The sequence below is a fragment of the Fundulus heteroclitus genome, chromosome 10 (genome assembly GCF_011125445.2).
Source record: "Fundulus heteroclitus isolate FHET01 chromosome 10, MU-UCD_Fhet_4.1, whole genome shotgun sequence".
NCBI lineage: Eukaryota > Metazoa > Chordata > Actinopteri > Cyprinodontiformes > Fundulidae > Fundulus > Fundulus heteroclitus.
Genome location: NC_046370.1, coordinates 28,117,300 through 28,143,584, shown reverse-complemented (window position 1 = coordinate 28,143,584; position 26,285 = coordinate 28,117,300). Strand labels below are relative to the sequence as shown.

At 45.0% G+C, this 26,285-nt stretch overlaps 2 protein-coding genes across 9 annotated transcripts; both read left to right on the top strand.

Moving 5' to 3' along the window:
• Positions 1-479: 479 nt before the first annotated feature.
• mki67 (marker of proliferation Ki-67) lies at positions 480-12,086 on the top strand. Of its 8 annotated transcripts, XM_036142440.1 has the most exons (17): positions 480-648; positions 1,099-1,192; positions 1,741-1,822; positions 1,976-2,091; positions 2,362-2,434; positions 2,547-2,622; positions 4,349-4,957; positions 5,066-5,295; positions 5,379-5,974; positions 6,026-6,076; positions 6,179-6,462; positions 6,646-6,761; positions 6,868-7,045; positions 7,131-7,274; positions 8,847-9,544; positions 9,662-10,127; positions 10,243-12,086. In XM_036142440.1, the coding sequence occupies exons 2-17, from the start codon at positions 1,104-1,106 to the stop codon at positions 11,838-11,840; spliced, it is 5,406 nt and encodes a 1,801-aa protein (XP_035998333.1). In that variant the 5' UTR covers positions 480-648; positions 1,099-1,103; the 3' UTR covers positions 11,841-12,086. The 8 variants fall into 8 exon arrangements, with proteins under 8 accessions (XP_035998333.1, XP_035998328.1, XP_035998330.1 ...); XM_036142435.1 differs by having other exon boundaries at positions 5,379-5,525; positions 5,577-6,462; XM_036142437.1 differs by having other exon boundaries at positions 5,379-5,767; positions 5,870-6,462.
• Positions 12,087-12,932: 846 nt separating this feature from the next.
• tut1 (terminal uridylyl transferase 1, U6 snRNA-specific) lies at positions 12,933-25,604 on the top strand. Its single transcript, XM_012876149.3, has 10 exons — positions 12,933-13,135; positions 14,578-14,768; positions 14,916-15,122; positions 16,169-16,283; positions 16,388-16,515; positions 16,659-16,885; positions 16,987-17,096; positions 20,486-20,608; positions 22,166-22,258; positions 24,179-25,604. The coding sequence occupies exons 1-10, from the start codon at positions 13,048-13,050 to the stop codon at positions 25,297-25,299; spliced, it is 2,403 nt and encodes an 800-aa protein (XP_012731603.2). The 5' UTR covers positions 12,933-13,047; the 3' UTR covers positions 25,300-25,604.
• Positions 25,605-26,285: the final 681 nt, after the last annotated feature.

Genomic DNA, 26,285 nt, shown 5'->3' with positions numbered 1-26,285 from the left:
AGGTAAAGGAAATGGGATACAGATATCAACCCTGGATCCTGTTCATGTTATGCAACAAAACCTTTAAGAATATGCGTAAAATGCATCTGGTTCTTTTATGCGAAAGACAAAAACAAGAAAACCCTGCCAGTAAAAACGTTCAGTCCCACTGTAGTAGTTAAGCCCCGCCCTTCTTGCCTAGCTGAGGCTTTAGCCAATAAGAATCCTTCGCGCGGAATTTCAAATATTTTCAAATTTCGATTCATTCCTCGTAGTGAGATTGTTCCGCCAGATTTGTAAACAAAATAGTCCCTTGAACGAACCAATCGTTAAAATCAGATTTTTACGGTGAAAAATAACAAACCATGAAATCGCAATAACAGAAAATAATCCGCATGACAAACAAACGAGGATTAGTTAACGCCGACATTGGTTTGAATTTCTGCATCCATGCAGTTTTGCGGAGCGATATCACCACTGCATGCGGAAGAGGACAGATCACAACCTACCGCTGTTAATGTACGTTAGACTCCCGGTGGAAGGGGTTGTTAGTTGTGCTTTTAGTCTGGTTATGTTGCGGTTTTAAACTAAAAAAATATTTTATAGAACTTAAGGAGGTTTATGTTTATGGATAGACGGAAGACAGCGTGTCTTTGAACGGATCTACAGGTAAGAGTTCGCCGGTGGTGGCTGTTTATCGTTATATTTGTTCATGTTATGTAGACTTGGAGGCAACGTTAGATCTCAGCTAAGTTCCACTGTAGCTAAGTGGTTTAAGTACAAGTGCCCGAAAATGACACATTTCGCCTCATATTATAATTAGTTGCTGATGGGATGAACATGTGGTGCTTTGGCAACAAACCCGAAGTTTAGTGGAGGCATCGCACATGGGCCATCATTCGTGGTGTTTTAACTCGGGCCTGCTTTCCCACAGTCGATTTACCCTAAAAATGATATTAATGAGTTTTAATACGACGCCACGGGTGCTGAGGCGTTTATTTGCGTTTGTTAAAAACATTTCTAATACAGATCTCCCTGTAGAGCCGCGATCCTTATTGTCATCTGCAGATCTCGCCTCGTTTCTGACTTGTTCACTTTTCTCTGGTGTGATGTTCTCAGGTAAAATGCCCTTGCATGGTAAGATAGTGGTCATCAAGAGGAGCGGAGAAGATGGCACTGAGTTCCCTCTGACTGCGTCATGTATGTTTGGAAGGTGAGATCACAGTGCAGCTTCTGTTTTTACATCTTCAGGTTTAGTTCGTGCATAAAGCAGCAGATGGAAATGTGTGCATGAATGTTTGGATTCTCAGATTTTATTCTGCACCCTCTCACCTCCTGATCCATCAACCAGCCATCTACCTTTTTCTCACCTATCTGTCTGTGTATTCCTTAATAGTAAAGGGCGATTTTAGAGGGAATAAAAATCATCCTCTGTCCCTGTTCTAATGTAGGGGCTCAAAGGTTGCTGGTTTGAAACTCAAATCAGTCACCCTGGGTCCCAGAGCAAGATCGCCAAACACAGATTGCTTCCTGTCCTCCACTCAGTGTGGCAGTACGCCGCTCCCTAAGGGATGGATTAGAGCAGAGACAAACCTTCCCTCTGTGGCATTTCAAAGGGAGATGTTTATTTAAAATGAAGTGAATCCTTTTATTAAAAAGTGTAGTTTGTTCCTGTACTCTTCTGCTGTAAACACGGCCATCTCTGTTAAAAAAAAAAAAAAAAAGGCCACTTTGTTGACACGCTTGCCTGTGGTCTTGCAGGAAGGCTGAATGTGACATTCGTATTCGGCTTCCTCATGTCTCCAAGGAACACTGCAGGATTGACCTGAATGAAAACAAAGAGGTAACTGCTTCTGCAGACATATTGCCCCGTACTCCAGGATGCTTTTCATCATGCCAGTGGTTGGAAGGTTGTGTGTCTAACGCATACATTGTGCTTTGAGTTGCGTTGACTGTTCCGTGTTGACCGGGTTGTTTCTTTCTCTCGCCCCCGTAGATCATTCTGACCAATCTGAGCTCAGTTTATCCGACCCGTATCAACGGAGAGGTTCTGCATCAGTCTGAACACCTGAAACATGGCGATGTCATAACTATTGTTGATCGTTCTTTCAGGTAATGATGGATTTATTTGTTTTTTAAAACCTCGTTTTCATCTTTTGTAGGGTTACTTTAGAATTTTTGAGAATCCTAGGCACAGCATTTTTTTTTTTTTACCATGTGATAATATTGCTATAACGTGGGGAACAGTAGAGGTGTCCCATTTAGCTTGCACAGAAATAAATGGATTCATTAGAAAATTGCTACAAGCAACCACATTATGTTCCAACGCTGCAGTTTTCACCAAGCTGATGTGGGATTGTGTGATTTCTACCAATGTTTCAGGTTTGAGTATGCGCCTGCGTCGACACCAAGGAAGAAGAGGACTTCTTCTGGGGCCACGTCTGAAGCCCGGAAGGTAACGAACCTCTTTGTAGTCTATCAACATTGGGAGGTCGATATAAATGAGTTTTCACTCATGATTAACGAAGTCTCAGACATATTCTGATGGAAAGAAATCTTGTGTTTAGGTTCTTCGGCATCAGCAAGTGGCCGACAGTGGCGTCGCTGACTCGGCACAGAAGAGGATCTCTGAAGTGGCCACAGGTAACGTTCTATGAAGGTGGTCGCAGGGAATCACATGTTTGCACCACACAGGTAGTCTGTGGCAGGTGAATACTGGCTAATCTAAAATAAAAAATGTAAGCATTTAAAGCGGAACACAAACAATGCAGGGTTTTTACAGTCTATTTGAAAGAAGCCTATCTAATAGGATTTCCAATTAATGGATTATCTGCTGACTTGAGATGCTTCTTTTTGTTCGAATCATGAGCTATTAATGTAAAGTGGTCAGAGCCTCAGGATCCAGCGGCTCCTCTCTTCAGGTACCGGTGAATCCATTCATAGATGAGTCGACTGTGGCTGGGCCAATTATAGTGCACAATATCAGGAAGTGCAGCTTTGTTTTATTAATTACTAACACAGGGTCCACAGATAAATGCACCCCAGTTATAAAAAAGGGATAATTCATTGCTTCTTTAGGGGTTTCTCTGTGTAGCCTTGAATATGGGGTTTAAAACTGGCTCTTGTCTAGATATCAAACAGCAATCCCTGTAATTTATTTTTTAATTAAACAGAAAAGTGTATCAGAGATACACAATCTGTGTTTTTAAAAATACATATTCTGTGCAGGATTGATTGTTTGGCAACAAAACTCTTCTTTAGCCTGTGGCACAGAGGCCAACTTCAGTCATTTTTTGCTAGCTGTATTGGACCGATTCTGATATTTTGACGGTAAACATGTTATACTAGAATTCTCAGAATAACATAATTTTTCTCACCAGTAATATTGATACTGGAAATGTTTAGATTATATCAACAGATTTAATTGCATTACTTTAAGTGAGCAATAAGTAAGAATTTGCTGTAAAATTACCCAAAATCCTTCTCATTTGTCACCCGGGATGGAAGTAACATTCCCTATTAACAATAGGAAAAAAGCATATCTATAAAACAGAACTCATTGATTGATGTCGATTATCAAAAAATTCAACGCATATTTTAAGTGCAGCCCTGGTCATTTTATGCTGTCTGGTGACCTATTTTTAGATACAGAACACAAACACTGATTTCAGACGCAACCCTTTATTCTACCAACTTTTTAACAAAACTGAAAGTTAAAAAAGAAAAAAAAAAGAATGAGTTCTCTCTGAACTCTTTGAAGGGGGTGGAGCTTGGTACTAGTGTTGCTGGGTCTGCGTTTGTGATTGGTTGGCAAGATGTCAAGACTAGTATGATCCTACCTGATAGGTCGATGCAGATCTACTTCAATGCAGTCTGTTTACTTCCTGGTTCCAAACAGAAAGCATGTGGATTTCCCCTATTTTTCAAAAGCCATGTTCATAAATGAATGTGGTTGGAAGTAACTGATTTATGAACTTTAATAATGACACTAATATGGCCATTGAAATCCCCAATTGGTGAATTTGGACACCTGAGTCACGGGTCCTACCCTTTTTTCACCTCAATGTTTGGGACGTTGTTGTTTGACGATACAAGGGAGTCTGTAAAAATGCCATGTCAGGGGTTTAGGTTACATGTCCTAATGTCTGAATTGCTGAAACCAAAACGTCCTGAAACGAGTGAGGGCTGCAGAGTAGGTGTTGGAAAAATAAAATCTGAGATCACATCCTCTGTTTAGTGTTGGCTTTTTCATATTTAACATCTGTTTTTGGTGATCTTATTTGCTAAGGAATATTAAGGGCAAATTTGCTGTTTGACATTGACTTTGAATCGTCTTTTTTTCATTTCTTTTAACGCCCTTGTCTCAAAGATGGCGCCAACTATGACAACATACAGCGATCCTTGGAGAAAACCTTGGAAATGGAGTCCCAGGAAGATGGGAACAACTCTCCATTCAGCGATCTCTATCAAATGATCAAAAAGTCTCTGGATGTGAAGACCCCCCGCAAGTCTTCTGCAAGTGTGCTTCAGACACCGTCTTCAAAGTTCTGCACTCCAAGACCCAGTTTAGATGTCAAGAGGGGTGAAGAAGATGTCATTCTCACGCCCGAGAAAGAAGAAGAAGAAGATAAACTCCCTGCAGATCCCAAAGGTAAAGGGAGTAAAACCCCAGAATCTGTGAAGAAGTCGAGGAAGAGCTTCCCTGCTGAGGGATCTGGACCCACGGTGGACGAAGCTGGAAGCTCCGGAGCTCCTTTACAGCGGAGAGCAAGTTTACCTCTTCAGAAGTTCCCTGCCACAGAGGTTATTGAGCAGGTTGCAGCTCCAACATGCCAGTCCCCTGTCAGAAGGAGAAGCAAGCAAGCCACCCCGGGGAAATCCGCTGTGTCCACACCACAAGTAGAGCAAGCTGGTATTTCTCCCAAAGTGGAAAGTTCCCCAGAGAGATCTTCTCAAAACTCAGGATCAGCTGAAAAAGGTGGTGTTTCTTCTTCTTTTACTGCTTTGATGCTTTTTGTTCATATAAAACGATTAATCCGATATCTCGGTGTGCATTTAAATGATGTAGTTGTTCTTCCTTCCGCAGTGAAAGTGTCCCAAAAACGCAAGAACCAGGAGCTTGGGACAAACGTGTCCATACAAGCAACCAAAAGGAAGCGTGTTTCCTTTGGAGGCCAGTTGAGCCCCGAGTTATTTGACAAACGCCTGCCGCCTGACTCTCCGCTGCGGAAAGGGGCCGCTCCACGCAGAAGCTTGTCTCTGTATAAACCCAAACTGTCTCTGCTCAGAAGAGCGTCTGTTATTGGCTTGCTAAAAGTGAGTTAAATGCTTATTTTTCTGAAAATGATTGCCTTAGGTCATGGCCTTTAATTTAAAATGCTTACCATTAATTTCCTCAGGAACAAAGGACACCCCCTAAGAAGCTGTTAAAGACCACTTCTCCCAAGACTTCAGTTGGGAAGGCATCGCCAAAATCCAGGTCTCCTTCACCTGCTAAGAAGTCTCCACTGTCCAAATCCACTTCACCCAAAGCCACTTCTCCAAAGGCTGCGACTCCAGCTCAGAAGTCTCCTAAATCCAGGTCCACTTCTCCAAAGGCTGCGACTCCAGCTCAGAAGTCTCCTAAATCCAGGTCCACTTCTCCAAAGGCTGCAACTCCAGCTCAGAAGTCTCCTAAATCCAGGTCCACTTCTCCAAAGGTTGCAACTCCAGCTCAGAAGTCTCCTAAATCCAGGTCCACTTCTCCAAAGGCTGCGACTCCAGCTCAGAAGTCTCCTCCTAAATCCAGGTCCACTTCTCCAAAGGCTGCAACTCCAGCTCAGAAGTCTCCTAAATCCAGGTCCACTTCTCCAAAGGTTGCAACTCCAGCTCAGAAGTCTCCTAAATCCAGGTCCACTTCTCCAAAGGCTGCAACTCCAGCTCAGAAGTCTCCTAAATCCAGGTCCACTTCTCCAAAGGCTGCAACTCCAGCTCAGAAGTCTCCTCCTAAATCCAGGTCCACTTCTCCAAAAGCTGCGACTCCAGCTCAGAAGTCTCCTAAATCCAGGTCCACTTCTCCAAAGGCTGCAACTCCAGCTCAGAAGTCTCCTAAATCCAGGTCCACTTCTCCAAAGGCTGCAACTCCAGCTCAGAAGTCTCCTAAATCCAGGTCTACTTCTCCAAAGGCTGCAACTCCAGCTCAGAAGTCTCCTAAATCCAGAGCTTGCTCTCCCAGGGCCTTGGCCAGCTTGACACCTGCTAAAACACCCTTGAATCCAGGAAACCAAACCCCGTTTGCCCAGGGTCGCTTCTCTGTGTCACGTATCCGGACCCCGTCTCCAACAGCAGAAGTCGTACAACAGCTGCCTTCACTTACTGTTACCCCCAAAATCCCACTGAGGAGGAAGAGCATGAAGAGCACGTCACGAAGGACTCCAAGTGTTGCCAAGAGTGCAGTAAAAGTTCTTCAGAGAAGAAGCGGCATTTCACGGGCATCAATGAAAGGTGTGCTAAATGCTGAAGCTTTCATTTCTTGCATTTTAAATTGTGGCTTGTGCATAAATATTTATCAATGTAACTTGTTTGTGGCTACTGTGACAGAGACTTTAAAACTACATCATGCTTTCATGGTCTTTGTTTTTATGTGACTAATTATCTCTTTCATTGTTTTATCCTTTTTCCCTTCAGTTCCAAGTTCCTGGGCAAATATTGTCAAATTTGGACAAACCAAGACGTCAGTTGTTGCTCCAGCTGAAAAGAAGACGATACAGAAAGCCCAGAAGAAGGGCGTGTCCAAACCACAGGTCAGTTCTTTAGTTTATCTGATCGTCTGTAAAACCCTGCCAGGAGTTTTTCTGTCACAGCAACAAGAGTGCTTACGGTTTCTCCCCCCCCCCCCAAATCTTTCAGACTCCTGCCAGGAAACTAAAGGGCCACACGAGCACCGGCCATGCAGACTCTCCTGCCACCATCGTTGTGGGGAGAGCTCACAAAAGAACCGTCACACATCCAACCGGGGCCGCACCAAAAGTGATCATTAATGCTGCCTTGTTCAAAAAGGACATGAAAATGGACGAAGACCTGACAGGTAGCTGTAGCTCCCCGCCACACGGCATGGGTTTGGTATGATGGTGGGTTTCACTGTTATAGCTGCTGATCTTCTTTGATTGTAGGGCTTTCTGAGATGTTCAAAACTCCTATAAATGAGAGAAGAAGGAAGTCAGTGGTAAGTGAGCGCAGTGCCAAGAAGACGCCAGCAGGGGTTCTGGGGGCTTCTATGGTGGAACCGTCGGTGCTAAAGACTCCAGAGGAGCCAGGTAAGGTGGTCTTTCAGGTGGAACCATCCAATTGGACAAAAATCTGAAGAGCATATTTTTCTAACTATAAGTTGTATTTATTTAAACATTTATTGTAAGAAAAAATAAAATCCAAGATTAAAAGCTGACATTTAATTTGATAAGGCAACTTATTTATTAATTGCACGCACAACAGGCTGAATAACACTGAACTTACCTGGGAGGTTGAATGGGGTAAATTAGCATAATGAGCCAGCAACTCTGACCAGGAAAGCTGTCACCAGCACATTTCAGCGTGAAAGTTGTTACGCTGAAATTACACCATGAGCGCAACGATGCTACATGCTAAGCTAGCAGTACGGCACAGATGTTTGAGAGCAACATAGAACGGTCAGTGAAGCTCTTGATGACGCATCAGCCAAGTTGTAAACCTCCCAGACTAATTAAAGCCGGGTGTACACTGTACGATATTTTCAGTCGTGGTATTCATATAGAGCTCAAACTGTACGATGAAACCACCGGGTTTTAAAGTTCACTGCTCACCATGTCTGTTCTTACACTGTACGGCCTGACGCTCTGATGCGACCTGACTGCTCACACTGTACGTTCAAAAACCACACGTCAGACTCAGCCCCATAGAGAGATGGCGCTACTCAGACTCGTCTACCCAGAAGCCAGATGTCAGCAGTAGAAGAAGAAAACGGAAGTGTCAATGCTCACTGTTAAATATGAGGCTCACTAGAACGAAATGTGCTGCCTTGGCAATTCTACAAGTTGCTGCTCCGTAGTTTGACTCCATGTCACACATTTACCGCCACCATGCTTCTCTCCACTCCTGTGTTTTTGTCTGAGAAGTAGAAGAATCTCCTTGTTTGCGCGTGCGCAAGGTCGGGGGAATTCGGCTCATAGCTCTGTTTCACCAGCAGGAGGCGCTCATTATCATTCACGAGGACCGACTGAATTTCAAACATGTTTGATTTTCATCCGACCGTCTCATTCCTGATCGGGGGGTAATCGTGAGAGACTAATCGTCCCTTGTTACCCCCCATATACTACAGGATGCAGGACGCACGATCAAGCTGAAACTCGACCCGATCCAAAAAATTCTCGCACGACTGAAAAATCGTCCCAAAAAGGGCAAAAACTCGTACAGTGTACGCCCGGCTTAAGCTAATGCTAGCTGTTAGCTTCACAGACAGCCCAATGAGGGTTCTGTTGCGGTCTGGGCTCCCCTGTCCAGCTGCACCATGCAACGTTCCGCTGCGTGATACTGTGAAAGAGAAACAACATACAAGTGTGTTCAGTCCTGGTTGTTTCAGTTAATGTTGAAGTTGTACAGGAGCAGCATTTAGTTTTCACAACCCTAGAGAGCCCTTTGCAGCTACAGATGATGTTTACTCTTTGGTCCATGTTGGTCACTATGAATTCTCATTTAAAAAATGTTATATACATCACACCTGACTAAGTCACAGGAACCACCAAACTAAAAAAAAAAATGTGCGACTTATAGACCGAAAAATACAGCACCAGCACTTGTTTGCCAAACAAGCTATTTAGCATGGGAGATATTAATGAATGTAAATTGCCTTGCAGATGAAATGATTGTGTCTCCGCTGAGCGTGGCGTCTACAGTAAAGAGTCGAAGATACAACAGTGAGGCAGTCCAGCGTCTTCTCGGCGAGGAAGTTTGTTCTGAGTCTGAGCAGCTGGGCACAGACCCAAAGGCGAGCTCTGTTCAAACCCCCAAGCAGAAACCAGAAGCACCAGTGTGCCTCACTGGAGTCAAGAGGATCATGAAGACCCCAAGACAAAAAGCTGAACCTCTGGAGGACATCAGGGGAAACCTTCTGGTGACTCCCAGACAAAAAGCCCAACCACATGATGGCCTAACCGGGCTCAAAAGAATCTTTAAGACTCCAAAGGTGAAAGGGGAACCTGTTGAAGACCTTCGGGGAAAACTCCTGAAGACCCCAAAAGCCAGAAAGAGCGCTGATGTGAGCTTGGATGGCGTTAAGGAGCTTTTCGGGACGCCTGTCCTCCAGTCCCAGATGCTGGGTGTTACCGCTGCTGAGAAGACGATACAGAAGAACGCAGCAGTTGAAGAGAAGGTTGGTGTGAAGAGGCTCCAGGGTGCTGCCAGACAGAAAGCAACGCCTGTAAAGGACAACTTTGGCATCAAAAGGCTGATGAAATCTCCCAGACTGAGAAATCCTCCAGTGGAAGACTTTGAGGGACTTAAGGAGCTCATGGAGGAGCCGCTGACGTACCTGACAGAGCCGCAGACAGCCGAGGTAATCATTAAAGCACGAACAAATGTTAAACTCAGGTGTTTAAATGGAACATTTTGTAAAATGAACCAGACGTATAGCTGTTTCTAAACAAATACCTTTTGTCTTCACCGTTTATAGTCACCAGATGCCACAGAAAGCCACCCTCAGAGTGACGCAGACCAGCCGCAACCAGAACCATCCCAGGATCCCATCCTGTCAGCACCAGCAAGAGGAAGGAGAGGAAAGAAACCCGAGGCCACAGCACCACCTGCTGGCAGACGAGCAACAAGAGAGAGGAACGCACAAGCCACTGAAAGCAGAGATGCTGTTGCTGCGGTGGAAGAAAGTCTCCCCCAGCCGTCAAAGGTCCCCCTGAAGCCAAGGCGAGGAAGAAATGGCAAAATTCAAAATGAGGCAGCAGAACCGGAGCAGGCTGCTGCTGCTGAAGAGAAGGTGTCCCCAGAACCAGCAATGGATGCGAGCCCAGCTGCTGATGTTGAGAACAAAGCAAAAGAAAGCCCCGCACCTGTGCTGAAGGCCAAGCGAGGAAGAAAGCCTAAACAGCCCGTAGACCCCATACCGCCGCAGCAGGACCTTCCTACAGGTGGGTTATTTCCACAGCGCAGTTTGATCAGTTCTTCACATGTGAGCTGTCTGTGTTGTTTGTTTGACAGAGGCACGCTATTAACCTCTAAACCCAACCATGTTCTTATTCTCAGAAGCAGACGGCAGCGTGCAGCCGCAGGCTTTGGCGGGCGAGAGTGCTGACTCTGCAGGTTCTGTGGAAGATGTTGCCCAGGTTCCTGAAACCGTCAAGCTACCCGACAAAGATGGAGAAATGAGTGTGAGTCAGAAAAAATCTGCCAGAGGCAAAAGAGCTAAATCCCTGGAATCTGAAGCAGCTGAGGATACGCAGGAAGTTCAGAAAAGCTCCGATGAGCCTGTTCTTGCTCCAGTCAGGGGAAGAAGAGGCAAGAAAACAGAAGCCCCCGCTGTTAAACACACCACAAGAACCAGAAATGCTAAGGCTCACAGCGCTGCGGATCAGCCAGCTATGGAAGCACCAGCGATAGCTGAGGTTTCCTCTGAGGCCGTGACAGTCCAAACGGCAGAGAGGTTCAGTGAAGAGGCAAAGGATGCTGTACCTTCAGCACAGGAAGTGACCACCAAGCCTCTCAGGGGGAGGAGAGCTAAAGCAGCACCCATGGAGGCAGAGAAAACTGAAGCTGATGCTGATGCTGGGACTGTTGGTAAACCCAGGAGAGGAAGGAAAAACCAATCTGATGTTAAGAAGCCAGCTGAGCTGGCAGAAGATACCAGTCTCTCTGTGGAGACGGAGTGTCCATCTCAGCCTCCTGTGAGGGCTAAAAGAGGAAGAAACGCTCCACAGAGAGAGGAACAACAGATTAACACCAAGATGACCTCACAGGAGACCTCTGACTGCCAGGAGCCGCCCAAGAAATCCCGGAGAACAAGACAACCAGAGCAAGACCTTGTAAAACCCATCGATGCCGTCCATTCAGCTGAGACCGTCCCAGAGAAGGAGCAGCTTCCTGTTGCAGAACCAGAGGGTGAACCGAGCGCTGCAGCTGCTAAGCCCAGGAGAGGAGGGCGCAAAGCAAAACCAGACGCTCTCACTGAGAATCCTGCCAAGTCCACAGATCTCCACGTCGATGCCACAGAGAAACCAAAACGCAGTAGAAGAGGAGAACAGATCGCTCAGGAAGCCATCCCTGCTGAAGATCCCAAACAAGAAGAAATGCCTGTGCCATCCCCCCAAATCATTAAACCCAGCAGGGCGAGAGCCGTAAGAAGTGAGGCTTCACAAGCCGCTCCAGCCAAGAGAGGACGGCGGGGTGCAGCTCCTCCAGAGGTACCCCCAGAAGAACCTGCATCACAGGCAGAGTCTGCTCCAGAACCAGCCGCACCAACAAAAAGAGGAAAACGGGCCGCGGCAAAGCCCAAAGCAGAGGAAGAGGCTGTGGAGACCAGCGGTGAGGCAGATTCCTCCCAAGATTCAAAGACCAACAAAAAATCAGTCAGGTTTAGATTGGCCAAGGAGGCTAGTGAAACTCCCAAAGCTACGCCGGTGAAGGCCACCCGAGGCAGGAGGTCCAGAACCACAGAGCAGACCGACGCTGGCAGCAACGACGGAACAAAGGAGGCCAAAAGCTCTGAAGAGAAAAATCTCTCCGACGTCGAGGAGCAGCCTGCCAAGAGAGGAAGAAGAGGAGCTAAGGTTGCTGAGGTGTCAGCAGAAGATACTGCAACCAAAGCACGGCCCAAAACCCGGCGGGGGGCAACTGCAAAAAAATAAACCGCCGGTGCAAATATTCTAAATCCTCATTACGGTTTTCCTAAATGTTTTTGTTAATTTTAGATCTGAGGGCATTGTAGAGGGTAATTTTATCGACTGAAAATTAAGCACTGCTTTTGCTCTTCTGCTTCAGGAATCTTTGTTAAAATCCTTATTTTTTTTGAAAGTGGAATTGTTTCCTTTATGGTTCTACAAATATTTTATTGTTGGCTGGAAAAAAAAAATTAAAACTTTTTTACTACAATATAAATGTGCAATGTTTTTTCTTTAAGATTTATACTTGTTCATAGGGGTTTAAATGTACTGATAAATGGTCTTTAAAAATGCATTAGCGTTAGAGATATAATTGCACACAGGTTTGAAAGGTTTCGTATAAAAGGATATTCTTAGAAATTAATTAGGGCTGAATAATGCTAGAGATGCCATGGGACGGTAAGAATTGCAGCGATAAGTTATGAACACATTTTCATCACGGCTGTATTTTGTTTCCAGCATTTAGGACCTTTTTAAACATTCTGAAAAAGTCTGGAACAGACATCTACTTAAGCCAGGCTCCAACAAACAGGCTTGGTATAACATTGGTATGCAACATTAAACTCAAGACTCAGAATATGTCGGTAAAATTGCACTCCAAATAGTCTAGTTTTAAAATTGTACACACTTGCTTTTATAATACATTTATAATATGCCATCCTGATTTTCTGCAACTTTCAGTTTATTCAGGTTGATTAAACCTTGCCCTTTAAAATGAAAGTTAATGGAAGCGGTCTGCATGCACAGAATAACTACTAAATATCTCAACAGTAGGCTGGAATTGAGCAGATTGTCAAATTCACTTCACTAATTTAAAATGTGAAAGTCCTCTGCAATTATATTAATAATTTCTGGTTCTGCTCCGACACTTTTTTTTCCCTAATAAACAAACTAGAAATCAGTTTTAACTTGTTAAATTATAATAATTTGTTTGGGGATTAAACCTTTGTTATATATATATATTTTTATCTCGAATAAATAAAAACACGTTGCTGAAAAGACGTTTTTGGGGAATAAGAACCATATGTGTGGGGATACGCGTACAACCCGAGCAGATTTGGCGGACGGACTAAACATAAACGGATACTCTACGCTGGAGGGAGATTTGAGAGGCAACTTGAGGCTAGTTCTCCTTAAAGCGGACTGCTTTAGGTTTCCATCATCTTCTCCAGACATGGCGAGCACCGCGCCTTCAGACAGCGACATCCAGACAACGAGCCGAGGCTTCTGCTGCACGCTGTGTCACGTGAACCTGCCGAACTGTGAGTGTGGTTGGCTAACCAAGGCACGCGCCTGCTGGCTTCAAAGTTCCGCCGCTGCTCCTTTACGCTCTATGGACAGTTTCTGACTTTATTATTGAGAAACACCGTGTTCATCCGAGCAGGCTTTCCAGTGGACAACTATAATGCTGCGGTGACGACTTAAACTTTAAGTTAAAGTCAACATTCAAGCGACGAGTTGTGCTTCGAACCGTGAAACATAGCACTATATTTAATTTGTTAGTCACACTGTATAAATAAAATTATCAGCCAAATCTAAATGTAGTTCAACGATGGGATCATCACAAACAGTGATGCATTTCTACCCTTTTAATTCATTAATTTAGATGGTTATGGCTTAAAGTTGATTAAAAAAAAAACAACAATTAAATTTCTTCATAAAATTAAAATATTACATATCAGCAGGAGGAAGATTACGGTAAGGTACATAAATATTTCTTAGAGAAATCTTTTTTGAGAAACTAGCTGAAACTAACTTTTTAAATCGCATAAGATAGGCCTACACATTAGTAGAAAGTTGAGTGGAAGGAAAAATTATGGTTGAAAAAGGCACACAAACAAAAGGGTCTATGTAGGGCAGGAGCTACAACTGTAGCATTAGTTGTGTTAACCTGGTCTGAAACAGAAATGTCACAAGCCTCTTATCGAGGTTAGGGAGAGGAACGGCCAGAATGTTGCACTGTGGTCCAAAATTCTCTTCAGGTGGATAGAGATTTAGCATTGAATTTTAAAATCAAGGTCTCAGAGTCTGGAGAACGGATGTGGAGACTCAGAATCCAATTCTGTTGAGGTCAAGTCTGAAGTTTCCACTGTCAGGGATGGTTTGTGGAGCCTTGTCCTCTGCTGCTGGTGGTCCACTGTGTTTTAATCAAGTCCTAAAGTGCAGCCAGCCATCTGACATGGCATCTGATGATCTGTCATGCTTTGCTAACAACCTCTAAGGTGATGCTGGGTTCATCATTTTCCAGCAGCATCTGTCCACATGACTGAAAGTAGCCACCATCGTTGAGTCACTATGGTATCATTCGATTGCTGATGTAAACCGCAGAGAGTCTATGGGATTGATGCAGGAATCCATGCACTCTTTTTTTTTATTTTTTATTTATTTATTTATTTATTTATTTTTTTTATTTTTTTTTGTCTCTTAAATTATCAAACAAACATGAATATGTGACAAACGTAACCTGGGTAAATATGTATATCTTGCGTAGCTTTTTCCAGCACAGATCCAGGGCCATCCCTCAGGGATGACTGTTAAATAGTGCCATGTCTAAAGATTCCTCCGTACAGAAGCTGCTGGTTAATCTACCTGCTACTCAGAGGACGGACATTAATGTCAATTTGCAGTGACTCCGAGCTGTTGCATCAGTCTAACCATCCATTTTCTTTCTTTTTTTTTTTTTTTTGTTGTTGATGATTGCCAGTGCCAAGCGTGGATCAGCATGTGAAGGGGCGGAAGCATCGGACTCTGAGCACAGTGCGCTCCACCAGGAAGAGCCACGAGGAGCGCAGCGTGTTCGTCAGCGGCATCAAACCAGAAATCTCCCAGACCGATTTGACGGAGTACTTTCAGCAGTTCGGGGCTGTCACTGACGTCATCGTGGATAAAGACAGGGTCAGCCTCCTCCGTGGTTTTAACGAGCGGCCGCAGGGTTGGGCCGTACTCTTGCTTATCACCGTCTGTGAGAGAACGGGCGGGATGTTTTCCACCAGGGTGTCTGCAGGTTGACTGAAATGCTGGACTCTTCCTCTGTGCTCCCAGGGGCTTTACGCCATCGTGCAGTTCGGCGAGTCCGAGAGCATCCAGGCCGCGCTGTCCTGCGCCGAGCACCGGCTGAAGGGTCTGAAGCTGCGGGTCAAGCCACGGGAGAAGAAGGAGTTTAAACTGATTCCCAAGAAGAAGAACGATCCTCAGAACCTCCAACGAATCTTCGATCGCCTCAAGCCTGAGCTGTGTCAGCTGCCGTCGGTAAGCCAGCACGTAGTGGCAGCCTAATTCATCTGGTTTTGCTGTGAATGAAGACGTCGATGCTGACGATCTACTTCCCTGCTCCTGTAGAAGGCGCTGGTGTGCTCAGGGTGGTGATCAGCGTTACGTTCTCACCCCACACGGCCCCTTTGGCCATGTAAGCAGGTTTGGTCTCGTCTGACCAGAGCCCCTTCTTCCACACGTTGGCTTCTTCTCACCACTCTTTGATTAAGGCCAGATCTTTGGAGTCCTTTACTTCCAGTTGTCTTGACACATTCTCCCACCCGAGCTGGAGATCTCTGCAGCTCCTCCAGAGTTGCCACGCTCAAATGCAAAACTGCTACTCAGACTCGTCTACTCAGAAGCCAAATGTCAACAGTAGAAGAAGAAAACGGCGGAGGTGTTGATGCTCACTGTTAATTATGAGGCTCACTAGAGCGAAACGTGCTGCCATGGCAATTCTACGAGTTGCTGCTCCGTAGTTTGACTCCATGTCACACGTACCGCCATGCTTCTCTCCACTCCTGTTTTTTTGGCTGAGAAGACGAAGAAGAATCTCCTTGTTTGTGCATACGCAGTGCGCGAGTTCGGGGGAAATCGGCTAGCAGAGGCTCGTAGCTCTGCTTCACCAGCAGGAGGCGCTCATGATCACTGACGAGGGCTGACTGAATTTCAAACATGTTTGATTTTCATCCGACCATCCCATTCCTGATCAGGAGGTAATTGTGAGAGACTAATCGTCCCTCGTTACCCCCTGTACTGTATATTATACAACGCAGGACGCACGATCCAGCTGAAACCCGACCCGATCCAAAAAATTCTCGCACGACTGAAGAATCGGTCCAAAAAGGGCAAAAACCCGTACAGTGTACGCCACTTTCTGTTGGTCTGTCACATAAAGCCTTGATAAAGTACGTTGAGGCTGGTGTAGCGTGATAAAATGTTGAAAAGCTAAAGGTTGAGGGATGCTTGCAGTCTTCTGATCTTGCAGGAATTGGTGTGAAGGGAGCTGATTGACAGCTGTCCTGCTCTTTGCCTCCTTCCAGGTGGATTCCCAGATGAAGTTCATAGTTGAGCGGTTGCAGCTGGGAGAAAATGAAAAGAAGGCCAGAGGGTTGGTGGTGCAACTCCTCCAGGAGGTCTTTGTTGAATTCTTTCCAGGTGAGCTCTCTTTGAAAACTCCAGACGTTCGGCATCCTTCCTGCAAAAACCAGCCAGTCCCTCTGTGGGGTTCCAGGTTTTAAAATGTCTCCTCTGGGTTGCAGACAGTCAGATCTTGCTCTTTGGTTCATCCGTCAACACGTTTGGCTTTCACTCCTGTGATCTGGACCTGTTCCTGGATCTAGAAAACACCAAGACCTTCCAAGCTAAGGCTAAGACCTCCACAGAGCAGGTCTGACAGTTTTACCCACACTTAGCAGTTTTTCTCTTGATGTGAATTAAAGGTAACCGCTTGTATTTACAGATTCCACACTAAAAAAAATTAAGAGCTGAAGTTGAGATGTGCTGAATTTCTTCCCTCCCTGCGCGCTCCAGGCAGGCGAAGGAATGTCAGATGACGGCCGCTCCGAGGACTCCATCCTGTCCGACATCGATCTGTCCACGGCGTCTCCGGCGGAGGTTTTAGAGCTCGTGGCGACCATTTTGAGGCGCTGCGTCCCCAGCGTGCACAAAGTTCACGTGGTCAGCACCGCTCGGCTGCCTGTCGTCAAGTTCCATCACCGCGAGCTGAACCTACAAGGGGATATCACTCTTAACAACAGGTCTGTGAGGGATCTGCTATTTTTTAGCACTGTGAGTTGAGGAAATCTCTCTACAGTACAACTTTACTGCATTTTTTCTCTTTCTTCTCTCTGCTAATCAGACTTGGTGTCAGGAACACCCGCTTCCTCCAGCTGTTGTCAGGGGCGGAGGAGAGGCTGAGGCCTCTGGTGTTCGCCATCCGGTACTGGGCCAGGCAGAAGCAGTTAGCTGGTAGGAGGCAGCGATTTTAGAACTAGCGTTTCTATATCTGCTGATAAATATAATGTGTTAACTGTACATTTAGGTTGTAATTTTAGCCTTTGGCCAGCAGGTGTCAGTAGACCCATACCTTCCTTCCTTTCAAATCATTTCTCTAAACTTTTGGGTTTTTCACTTTATTATTAATTTATTTTAACCTTTTTTTTAATTCAAGCTTTAGTTGAGAATAAAGATATCAAAATTACAGCTCCTTTTGTGTACAGTGAGTAATCTTAAATGAAATCTCATTCAAGCTATTCTTCCCTGAAGAGCACACTAATTAGCTGCGCTCTGTGCGCCGTCCAGCCAGCTCCCTTTGAACTGCGTCCTCAGCGCGCCCCTTTCATCACGGCCGGGTTAGGAGAGCGTGATGACACGTAGAGAAGCAGCTTTGACCCAAAATTGGCATCTAAAAGCAATTGCTTTGATCAGTGACGGCAATTTACAAATAATCATAGGAAATTATCATGCGTCACAATGAAGTTCTCCAACATCAAAACTGATTTTAGGACTTACACTTTGTGTATCAGTTTGATTGGGCTGTTTTTTTTTCTTCTTACATCATGGCTGTGGATTCATTTAGATAACTTATCTAACTGAATACATGCCTGCAACAAGTTTATTTAAACTTTTCGCAGTATATAGAAATGAAGGTTTTAATAATATTTTTTTTAGGTATGAAACTGTAAAAGATCAGATTTAAATTCATTTTATTAATAATTAGCTGTGGCATTTTTAATCTCTTGTGCATTTTCTCTAATTCAAACATGGTCTGAATCATACATACAAGCTGAAATCTAAATATGTATTTGGATACATGCCACCTGGGCCACACCCTTCTTCTGGACGGCAACAAGCTTGTGGCCTAATTGCAGCGCGATGTTTGCTTGGCAGAGCTGGTAGAGCTTATTTAAACGAGATGTTCCTCGTTTCACGCCTGTCTTCTAAACATTGCTGCAAAGGTTCAATCGACTTGATGTCTGGGTCATTCCACAAGATTAATGTTAGCCTCCAAAGCTGGTTTTGATGTGTTTTGAATCATCTTCTCGTTGGAACACCCACTTGAGTCCAAGATGGAAGAAAATGAAAGGAAAGAACGACCCAGGACAAACCAAGGCTACTCAGCTTACTCATATGAATATATTTGGTGACGCGCTGGAACATTAGGTTCACCGTCCAGAGTGAAGAGGGTTTGACATCAACGTGGACTCAGAGGCAGACCGAGACAAAATCCGCGGCCATTCCACCTGGCATTGACGTCTGTCCCGAGTGATCAGCTCATAGTTTCCTGCTTTACATCACAGCCTGGGCTGTCTCTAGCAGCACGTCATTCAAGTGTAACGCTGAGACCAATCTGACTTGCCATTCTTAAGAAGCATTGCGGCTTCAAACCCACAAGCTAAAATGTGTAGCTTAAAAGAACTGCTGGGAGAGAAAACAAATGTGAATAAATATTGTGAGACTTTATAAGGCTCAGCATCAACACACAGAGATTTTAAGCCATAAAGCAGCACCGCAGTAAAACCGCTGATGCCTCACTCCCACAAACTTTAATTAGTTTACGCACAGTTTGCTGCGTAATAATGACTACATATTCCCTTATTGGGAGATATTGCACTTTGCATGAGTCATTTTATAATGCGTTGGCTGCAGCAGGTTCTGTCATCTCCTATGATACTTTAAAAAAAAAAGCCAAAAATGGCTGAACCAGCAGGAGAACTGCCAAGGTAATGCAGTCGCTCCAGGGGACTCACATCTGATCCTTTGGAAGGTCCTTAAAAGTCTCCCTGGCTGGAATCATACTTCTAAGCTGAAGTTCCAAGTGTCCAAGTCCTGTAAAGAAAAGCATCTTTAAAATGTGTTTAGATCTGACCAGAAACGATGGGATCACTCAGGAGGTATTTTAGGGCCTGGTGTGAAGGCCGGAGAGTGAGCTGTATGGCCAAAATAACCGGCAGACTGTTTGGACGAGTCAAGGTGAACCCTGAGATTACCAGCTGTCAGGCACGGTGGTGGCAGCATCATGCTGAGGCTGTGTATGGCTGCCGGTGATAGTGGAAGTAAGGATTCAGCAGTTTCACCTCAAATCAACAGCTGGCTGGTTAACTTAACACGATCCAAACCCACTTCTCTCTGGTTTTAGAACGGGTAACGCAGGTGAATGTCAAGCTTCTGGAATGCTGTCAAGTTTATCTGTATAGAGCATCTCAGCAGCAAGGCGGCTCAAAGCGCTTTACATCATACATAAAAACATCAAACACATGGAAACAGTCACGGATTGTGAGACCAGTAACAAGCATTACATTTCATCAAGTGAAAACATCAATATCTAATATGTTGGTCAATGTTACTGTTATTGTGGGTCAGAACCAACTCTAAACTGGAGGGTTTTCAGTCTTGATTAAAATGAACTCAGTGTTTGTTCCAGATTTGTGGAGCATAGGAGCTAAATGCTGCTTCTCTGTGTTTGGTTCTGGTTCTGGGTATTTAGAGTAGACCAGAACCAGCAGATCTGAGTGGGGTGGAGAGTTAGACTTAGACTTAGACTTAGACAACTTTATTTGTCATTCGGTATGCACAGAGTGCGTACAGAACAAAATTTCATTTCATACAGCTTTTGTAAATTGCAGTAGAAGTTAAATTACAGTTTTAGGTGCGGCAGAGATTTAGGAGTAAACAGTAGATTTTAAATATACAGTATACAAACAATTGAAATGTAACAAAAAAGAGACATTTTTTATGTACAGAATTGGATTGTGCAAGGGCATTTGTGCATGAATGCATTTATTTGTGCAATTTAAGACTAGCAGTCCGATGGCATTTGTAATGCTATATGAGCTGCAATGATGCAAAATGTGCAAAAAATGCAAATGTTGTGCAGAGTTTGTGGGTTGTAGTTCAGCAGTTCAACAGCAGTTTAACAGTCTGATGGCAGACTGATAAAGCAACAGCAGGTTTTGAATTGATTTTGGTGCTAAGCCGTTCAGTGATTTCTAGACTACCAGAGGGGTCAAATCTCCAGCCAGAGTTAACCCACACGCTTGTTACCTGCTATAAACACCGTGTCTTTGCCCTGCTAAATGCTGAGAGGACATTTATTCACATATTACTGGGGTGGTATTTAGATATTGCTTATTTTTGTAATATAGAAAAGATCTCCAGTAAACCCATTCAGATTGTGTTGTGTAATCATTTTACCCTGGAAATGAAAATACCCCTAATGGATATATTATGACATTGATGAGCGTATGTCAGCGTCTAAATGAGACTTTCCTCAGCGTAACATCCTCTCCTATCAGGAGCAGTGTGATGAGAGTGCGTGGCCATGTTCTGATGTTCTGTCACCACCGTGTGACCTGCAGGTAACCCCAGCGGCGCCGGCCCCCTCCTCAACAACTACGCCCTGACGCTGCTGATGGTCTTCTTCCTGCAGAACAGCCAGCCCGCCGTCCTGCCCACGGTCGACCAGCTCAGAGACATGGCCTGTAGGTTGCCGCGTGAGACCGACACCTGCGCCGTCTTATTTTTACCGCCAGGTCTGCAGGTGCAAGGGGTGAAAGCTAAAACTCTCCTTATTTTATTGAAGGAACAGTGACATTAATAAACATGAGCACATCAGGCTAACATGTAAATAAGGCATTATACTAATTTTCCTCTGCGGCCCCTGGCAGGTTGATGGTAAAAAAAACAACAAGATCAAGACGTTAAAACACATGATTCATAAAAATTACAAGATCTGACTCTGAACTGCACAATCATGTAAATGTTTCGCTGCTGGGAAATTCATTCTACCAATTAATCAAGAGAAGAGCGCTACATGGCGCAGATGTTAATTGTACTAAATCGAAACGTGACGCAAGGAGAGCATAAATCGGAGCAGCAGCTGAGAGAGGCATTCTGACTCTGGAGGAGCGACACAGAGCTGCTGCTCAGGTGCAGGAGCCTGTTGACAGGACAGTAATGAGTTGAGCGCTCCTTATGGAAGAGTTGTAAGATGGAAAGCATTGTAGATGTGATTTGATAGATGGATAGAGCTACAGGGGACAAAGCCTGAGCTAAGACTGATGTGACAACATGGAAACTTAAACTGTATCTAGTTATGGATGTTATTGCTCTTGAGTCTGATGATGGAGTGGAGCCCACTCGTTTAGTCAGCTGGATGCTTCCACTGGCTGCAGGTTCCTCTCAGGTTGTCAGAAGTAGACCAGACTGAAGCTACGGACAGGTTCCAGCCTCACACGTTCTAATTCACCTCATTACAGAGGGCTGAGAGGCCCATGAAGAAAACAGAATCAAGGAACCTCAACAAGAGGGTGAGATTAGAAACCAAGGTTCAGGTTACCTTCCTCTCACCAACGAGCTATTCTTCTACTGACCGCAACTGAATGACTTTCTGTCATTCAGAACTAAAAACTAAAGAAAGATGATGTCTGTCATAAAATAATCAGGATCTTCAAACTGGGAATCCATTGACAAACTGTTCAGCTTTTCCGCTCCTTCTTTTCTCTGAGCAGCAGTAATCCACGCTGTGCCCGCAGCACAGATGGCTCCTGCTTCCCGTCGCTGTTTGCAGAGCATTTCAGCTTAAAGTCTGCATTCTTACATTGTTATCGCCTTACTTATGATGTAACGTTCTCCAGTCGCCAGATGAGATATGGCATGACAAACCTGACTGCTGTGATTAATGGTATAAACGTTGTTTGTCCATGTAAAGCCTGTCACTTCTGTGGAATACACTACATCCTGTTGGAGGGGATTGTATGGAAGCTGTAACTTTGCTAAACGCTGCTGCGTGTATTCCTTTTTTTATTCCTTCAGGTTGAAGCTGATTAGATATTGTTTAAAAGAGATTGAAAGAGGTTTTGTTTTACATGATCGACCCGTTTGTTCCTTTAAGACTTCCAGTTGCTTTCCCAGAAAAGCGTTCATGCTGCCGTCATTCGCCCATCTCTGTCTCCGTCTTTGAAATGAATCTCTTTCTGATCTAGAAACAGACGGAAAATGGCAGAAGCGTTGTTCATCAGTTTTTCACATGCTTGCAGGTGAGGAGGAGGAGTGTGTGATTGAGGGCTGGAACTGCACCTTCCCCAGTCAGCCCATCGCGGTCCCACCCAGCAAGAACACACAGGACCTCTGTGAGTGCTTAGAAAGAGAGACGTGTTCCCCTTACACCAAAAATAATTCACCGCCATGTAAGAATAGTTCATGTTTTTCATTGTTTCATGCCAAGACCACTAAGTGAAGTAAGTTTTTTCAGGCTTTGTGTGATTTATGTGAGCAGTTCCCTGATTGGGAAGGTGAAGGATTTTTTCCACTGATAGAACGTGGTGTGCTGGGTGTATTCCTCTCCTTTGATACCCGTCAATAACATCTAGCAAAATGAATTGCCTTTAGAGGTCACCCTGGGGGAGGTGGTGGCCTAGTGGTTAGAGCACTGCGCTTGTGCTCTGAGAAGGATGCAAGTACCCGGTTCAATCCCCACTGCCTGCACTTTGGGTCCCTGAGCAAGACCCTTCACCTCCTGAATGCTCCCCAAGGGGATGGGTTAAGATGCAGAAGTGAATTTCTCCATTGTGAGATCAGTAAAGTTCTATTATTATTATTAGTAGTAGTATTATTAGTATTATTATTAATGAACAAACAGTACCACCAGTTTTATTAGAAAACATTAGAGAACGATCAGCATCATGACGACTAAGGAACCCAGCAGGCAGGTCAGGGAGAACGTTGTGGAGAAGTTTAAAGCAGGATTAGGTTATAATAAACATAATTATCTTTATTATTGATTGCAACTTTTTGCATTCCAATGACACGAACCCATCCCTCAGGGAGCAGTGGGCTGTGATGAGCATGAAGTGACACTGTGTTGTTGACCTTGCAGCAATCCCTCATACTGAGTGTTCTGGGGTTAAGGGTCTTGCTCAGAGACCCGGAGTGGCGGTCTGTGGGAGTCAAACCGGGAACTCGCAGCCTCTCCAGGACACAAGTGCTGGGCCACCACTCCCATTTTTATTTTCATATACGATATTTTCATAGAACAATATACCAAACTTGTAACATCTTACAGAGCGCTGTTCAATCCATTGTCTGAACATTAAAAGCAGCAACAGGCAGTTATTGTGCACTCCACAGATCTGGGGTCTCATTTATAACCTTTGCGTGGAATCCATACTAAAAGTATGCATACGGCAAGAAAAAAAAATTGGCGTACGGCAAAGAATATTCAGATTTATAAAACCATGCGCACGTAAAGAAGCATATGATTTCCCTTTATAGATCACTGCTATACCTGAACGTTGGCGTACCTGGTGCCGCCTCAGGTTCTGCCCTGTACACGCTCAGATCCAACCATCAATGGTCAATGCCAAGCACCTCATGAATGTCTGTGTGTGATTTAAAAAAAGAAGCTAAAAAAAGAAAAGAAACTCTGGAAAATTTTCAAAGAGAGGCGTTTATTAAATGAGAAAATCAGAGGTAAAAGCACTGATGTTGCCCACGTTAAAAGAAGTCGTTAAAAATTAAACATGATTGCTGTTTTCAGCGTCAGATGAAAGCCGCGCTCCTTTTGAAATTCCTCCTAAGCTGTGCGCTCAGAGACATTCAGAGGAGGGAGAGGACAAATGATAAGCATACGCCTGGGTCAGAGCTGCCAGGAGGACCGCACATTTTCCTGTCAAGATTTTTAGTTATAAAACCAAACATTTGTGTGGAAAGTGCCGTACGCGCGTTTCAGGCCCCATTTGGCGTGAATAACTGAGACCCCTGGCTTTTATGGAAGGGAAGCAAAAGGAAAGCCATAAAGATGGGATTGACCAAAAGGGCTGTGAGCAAGCACACACCACACTTTTCAGATTTCTGGTTTGAGAACTGACAGATGTGTTTTACTTAGTGCTGGATTTTCCCATAAAATTCCAAGAAATACTTGTGGTCAAACAGTTGTGGTTAATGTGAAACAGTTTTAAAACATATGACTAGTTTAGTGATGCACCCTAAACTAAGCTATTTAATGCTGCATCCCCATCTCTGAACTAAACGTTTCTGTTTTCTCCGCACAGGTTCTCTTCTCGCTGGCTTCTTTTCCTTCTATGCACATTTTGATTTTGCCAGCAGCGTGATATCCCTCAGGGAGGGTCGTGCGCTTCCAGTCGCCAGCTTCCTCTCACAAGATAAAGACGATGAAAGGATGCAGGAAGAGCAGCCCTCCAAGTCCGACCCGCACCGTCCCAAACTGGGCCCCCTGAACCTCTTGGACCCTTTTGAGCTTTCCCACAATGTGGCCGGAAACCTGAACGAGCGCTCGCTGCGAAACTTCCAGAAGGAGTGCCAGGAGGCTGAGAAGTACTGCCGCAGCCTGCGCTACCAACGCAAAAGCACCAAGGGGAAGTCGTGGGGACTGGCGCGCCTGTTCGCCCCGCCTGGAGATGTCCAGCAGGCCAAGCCGGAGCAGCTCGTCATCAGCATCCCCTTCAGTTCAGCATCACTCCCAGAGGTGCTCCGCACGGAGCTGCACTCAGCAGGAGACGCTTTCAGGCAGCTGTGGTTCCAGAAGGTCTGCTCTGCTGTGGAGATTGTTCTGAGAACTGTCCTCAAGTGCCACCTCGATGCCTCCGCAGCTGCCGTTTTGAGCGAGGATTCAGCTGTTGGCGTCGAGGAGATGGAGACCACAGCATCGTCGCTGAACGACAGCACCCAGAGTGTTGAATCTCTCAGCGAGAGCAGCCCTCAGTGTGCGGCGGCGGCCGGTGCCAAGAGGCCTCTGTCCTCTGGCAGCGACTCCTCTGTGTCTCCTCGTGGCAAAAAGCCAAGACTGGCAGGAAGAGGCAAGCCTGAATTCCCTCTGTGGACATGTGTCCAAAAGCACATGGTGTGGCTTGGCAGGCGGAAAGTGAGACGGGAGCTGATGAAAGACACAGACTGCAGGCCTGAGGGCAGCTGCATGGAGCTGGAGTCCCAGGTCTCAGCTTCCATCGCTGAGAAAGAGCCCGGGTTGAAGGAGCCCCTGGAGTTTAAAGTTTGCCCCCAGATGGTCGGCGGAGCAGAAAACACAAGAGCGCTGCTGAAGCTGAGGCCAAGCAGTGACGAGGCGGGAATCTTCCAAGACTTCTTTCACTTCCTGGAAGCGTTCCTTCCCAAGATGGTAGAGACGGTGCTGGAGAAAGGAGCGGGCAGTGCTTAAAAATGAGACCTGCTTCACACCCGTCTCCAATATTGGCAGAAAAGTTCTTTAGTGAATGGGAAGGGGCTTTACTGTAAGTTTATGTTTAACTACTCATTTATTACTATATAAATGTCAAGTTTGTAATGTTTTTGTTTTATGCTGCCTGTTTGTCCTCTGAGTTCATTAGTGCATCATCTGATTACGTCCTTATGAAGCCTTCCTTTAAAGTTTGAGACTTGGCATTGGTTTTTCTTTGCTTTTCTTTCTAATGGTCCTGACAATTTTTGAAAACAAAAATGAATAAAAGCCATTCTCACTCTGAAGGAGTTGTGCATTTTGTTCCCCAAACAGCTTAAAGCTGTTATATACATTTGTTTGGACTCGCTGTCTAAATGAGGCTTGTGCTTAAATTCTGCGAGCTTCCTGTCCTGCTGGAGAGCTTTGCTCCCATTTGCACTGGTCCCACTAAGACAGATGAGAGTAATTACTCAGGCAGGCAGCGGGGTTTATTGCAGCAGGACAGGCTGGAGCTGAGTGATACACAGAGCTCCCGTGTCCTGATTAACGCCATTCATCTCACTTTTTAAAGGAAAGCGCACCCAGCCAGCAGGTTAGTGCATGGAGATGATGATGGTGGTGGTGATAAAGACATTAGAAAGGTGTCAAATCTCTCAAACTGTTGTTAGGGGTTGTCATGTAAATGAGGCTGAAACTGGTGTGGGGTTTAAGAAACGCATAACTTAAATGTGTCGTCATGTCAAATACTAGAAAAATGGAAGAAAATACAACGGTCTAAAAAAAATGTAGAACTGTTTTAAAATTAAATGAAACACTAAATATGGTCTGCTAAACACACTTATTAAATGGGCAGATTTCAGTCTCAATCTATCATCCATCCAACTGTCTACTGTCTTCTTTCCAAGACCTGGTCCCCGGGGTACCAGGCTCAGTAGGAAGACCCAGCAACACTCTACAGCTCCTGCTGTTCCCTGGCTGGAAGATCC

Excerpts from the sequence above, each read along its gene's own strand:
- tut1 (XM_012876149.3), top strand. The coding sequence starts at position 13,048 with ATGGCGAGCACCGCGCCTTCAGACAGCGACATCCAGACAACGAGCCGA. Across the intron at positions 14,769-14,915 it reads TCATCGTGGATAAAGACAGG|GGGCTTTACGCCATCGTGCA; the intron begins GTCAGCCTCCTC and ends CTGTGCTCCCAG. Across the intron at positions 20,609-22,165 it reads CCAGCTCAGAGACATGGCCT|GTGAGGAGGAGGAGTGTGTG; the intron begins GTAGGTTGCCGC and ends ACATGCTTGCAG.
- mki67 (XM_036142433.1), top strand. The coding sequence starts at position 1,104 with ATGCCCTTGCATGGTAAGATAGTGGTCATCAAGAGGAGCGGAGAAGAT. Across the intron at positions 1,193-1,740 it reads GCGTCATGTATGTTTGGAAG|GAAGGCTGAATGTGACATTC; the intron begins GTGAGATCACAG and ends GTGGTCTTGCAG. Across the intron at positions 2,092-2,361 it reads ATTGTTGATCGTTCTTTCAG|GTTTGAGTATGCGCCTGCGT; the intron begins GTAATGATGGAT and ends CCAATGTTTCAG.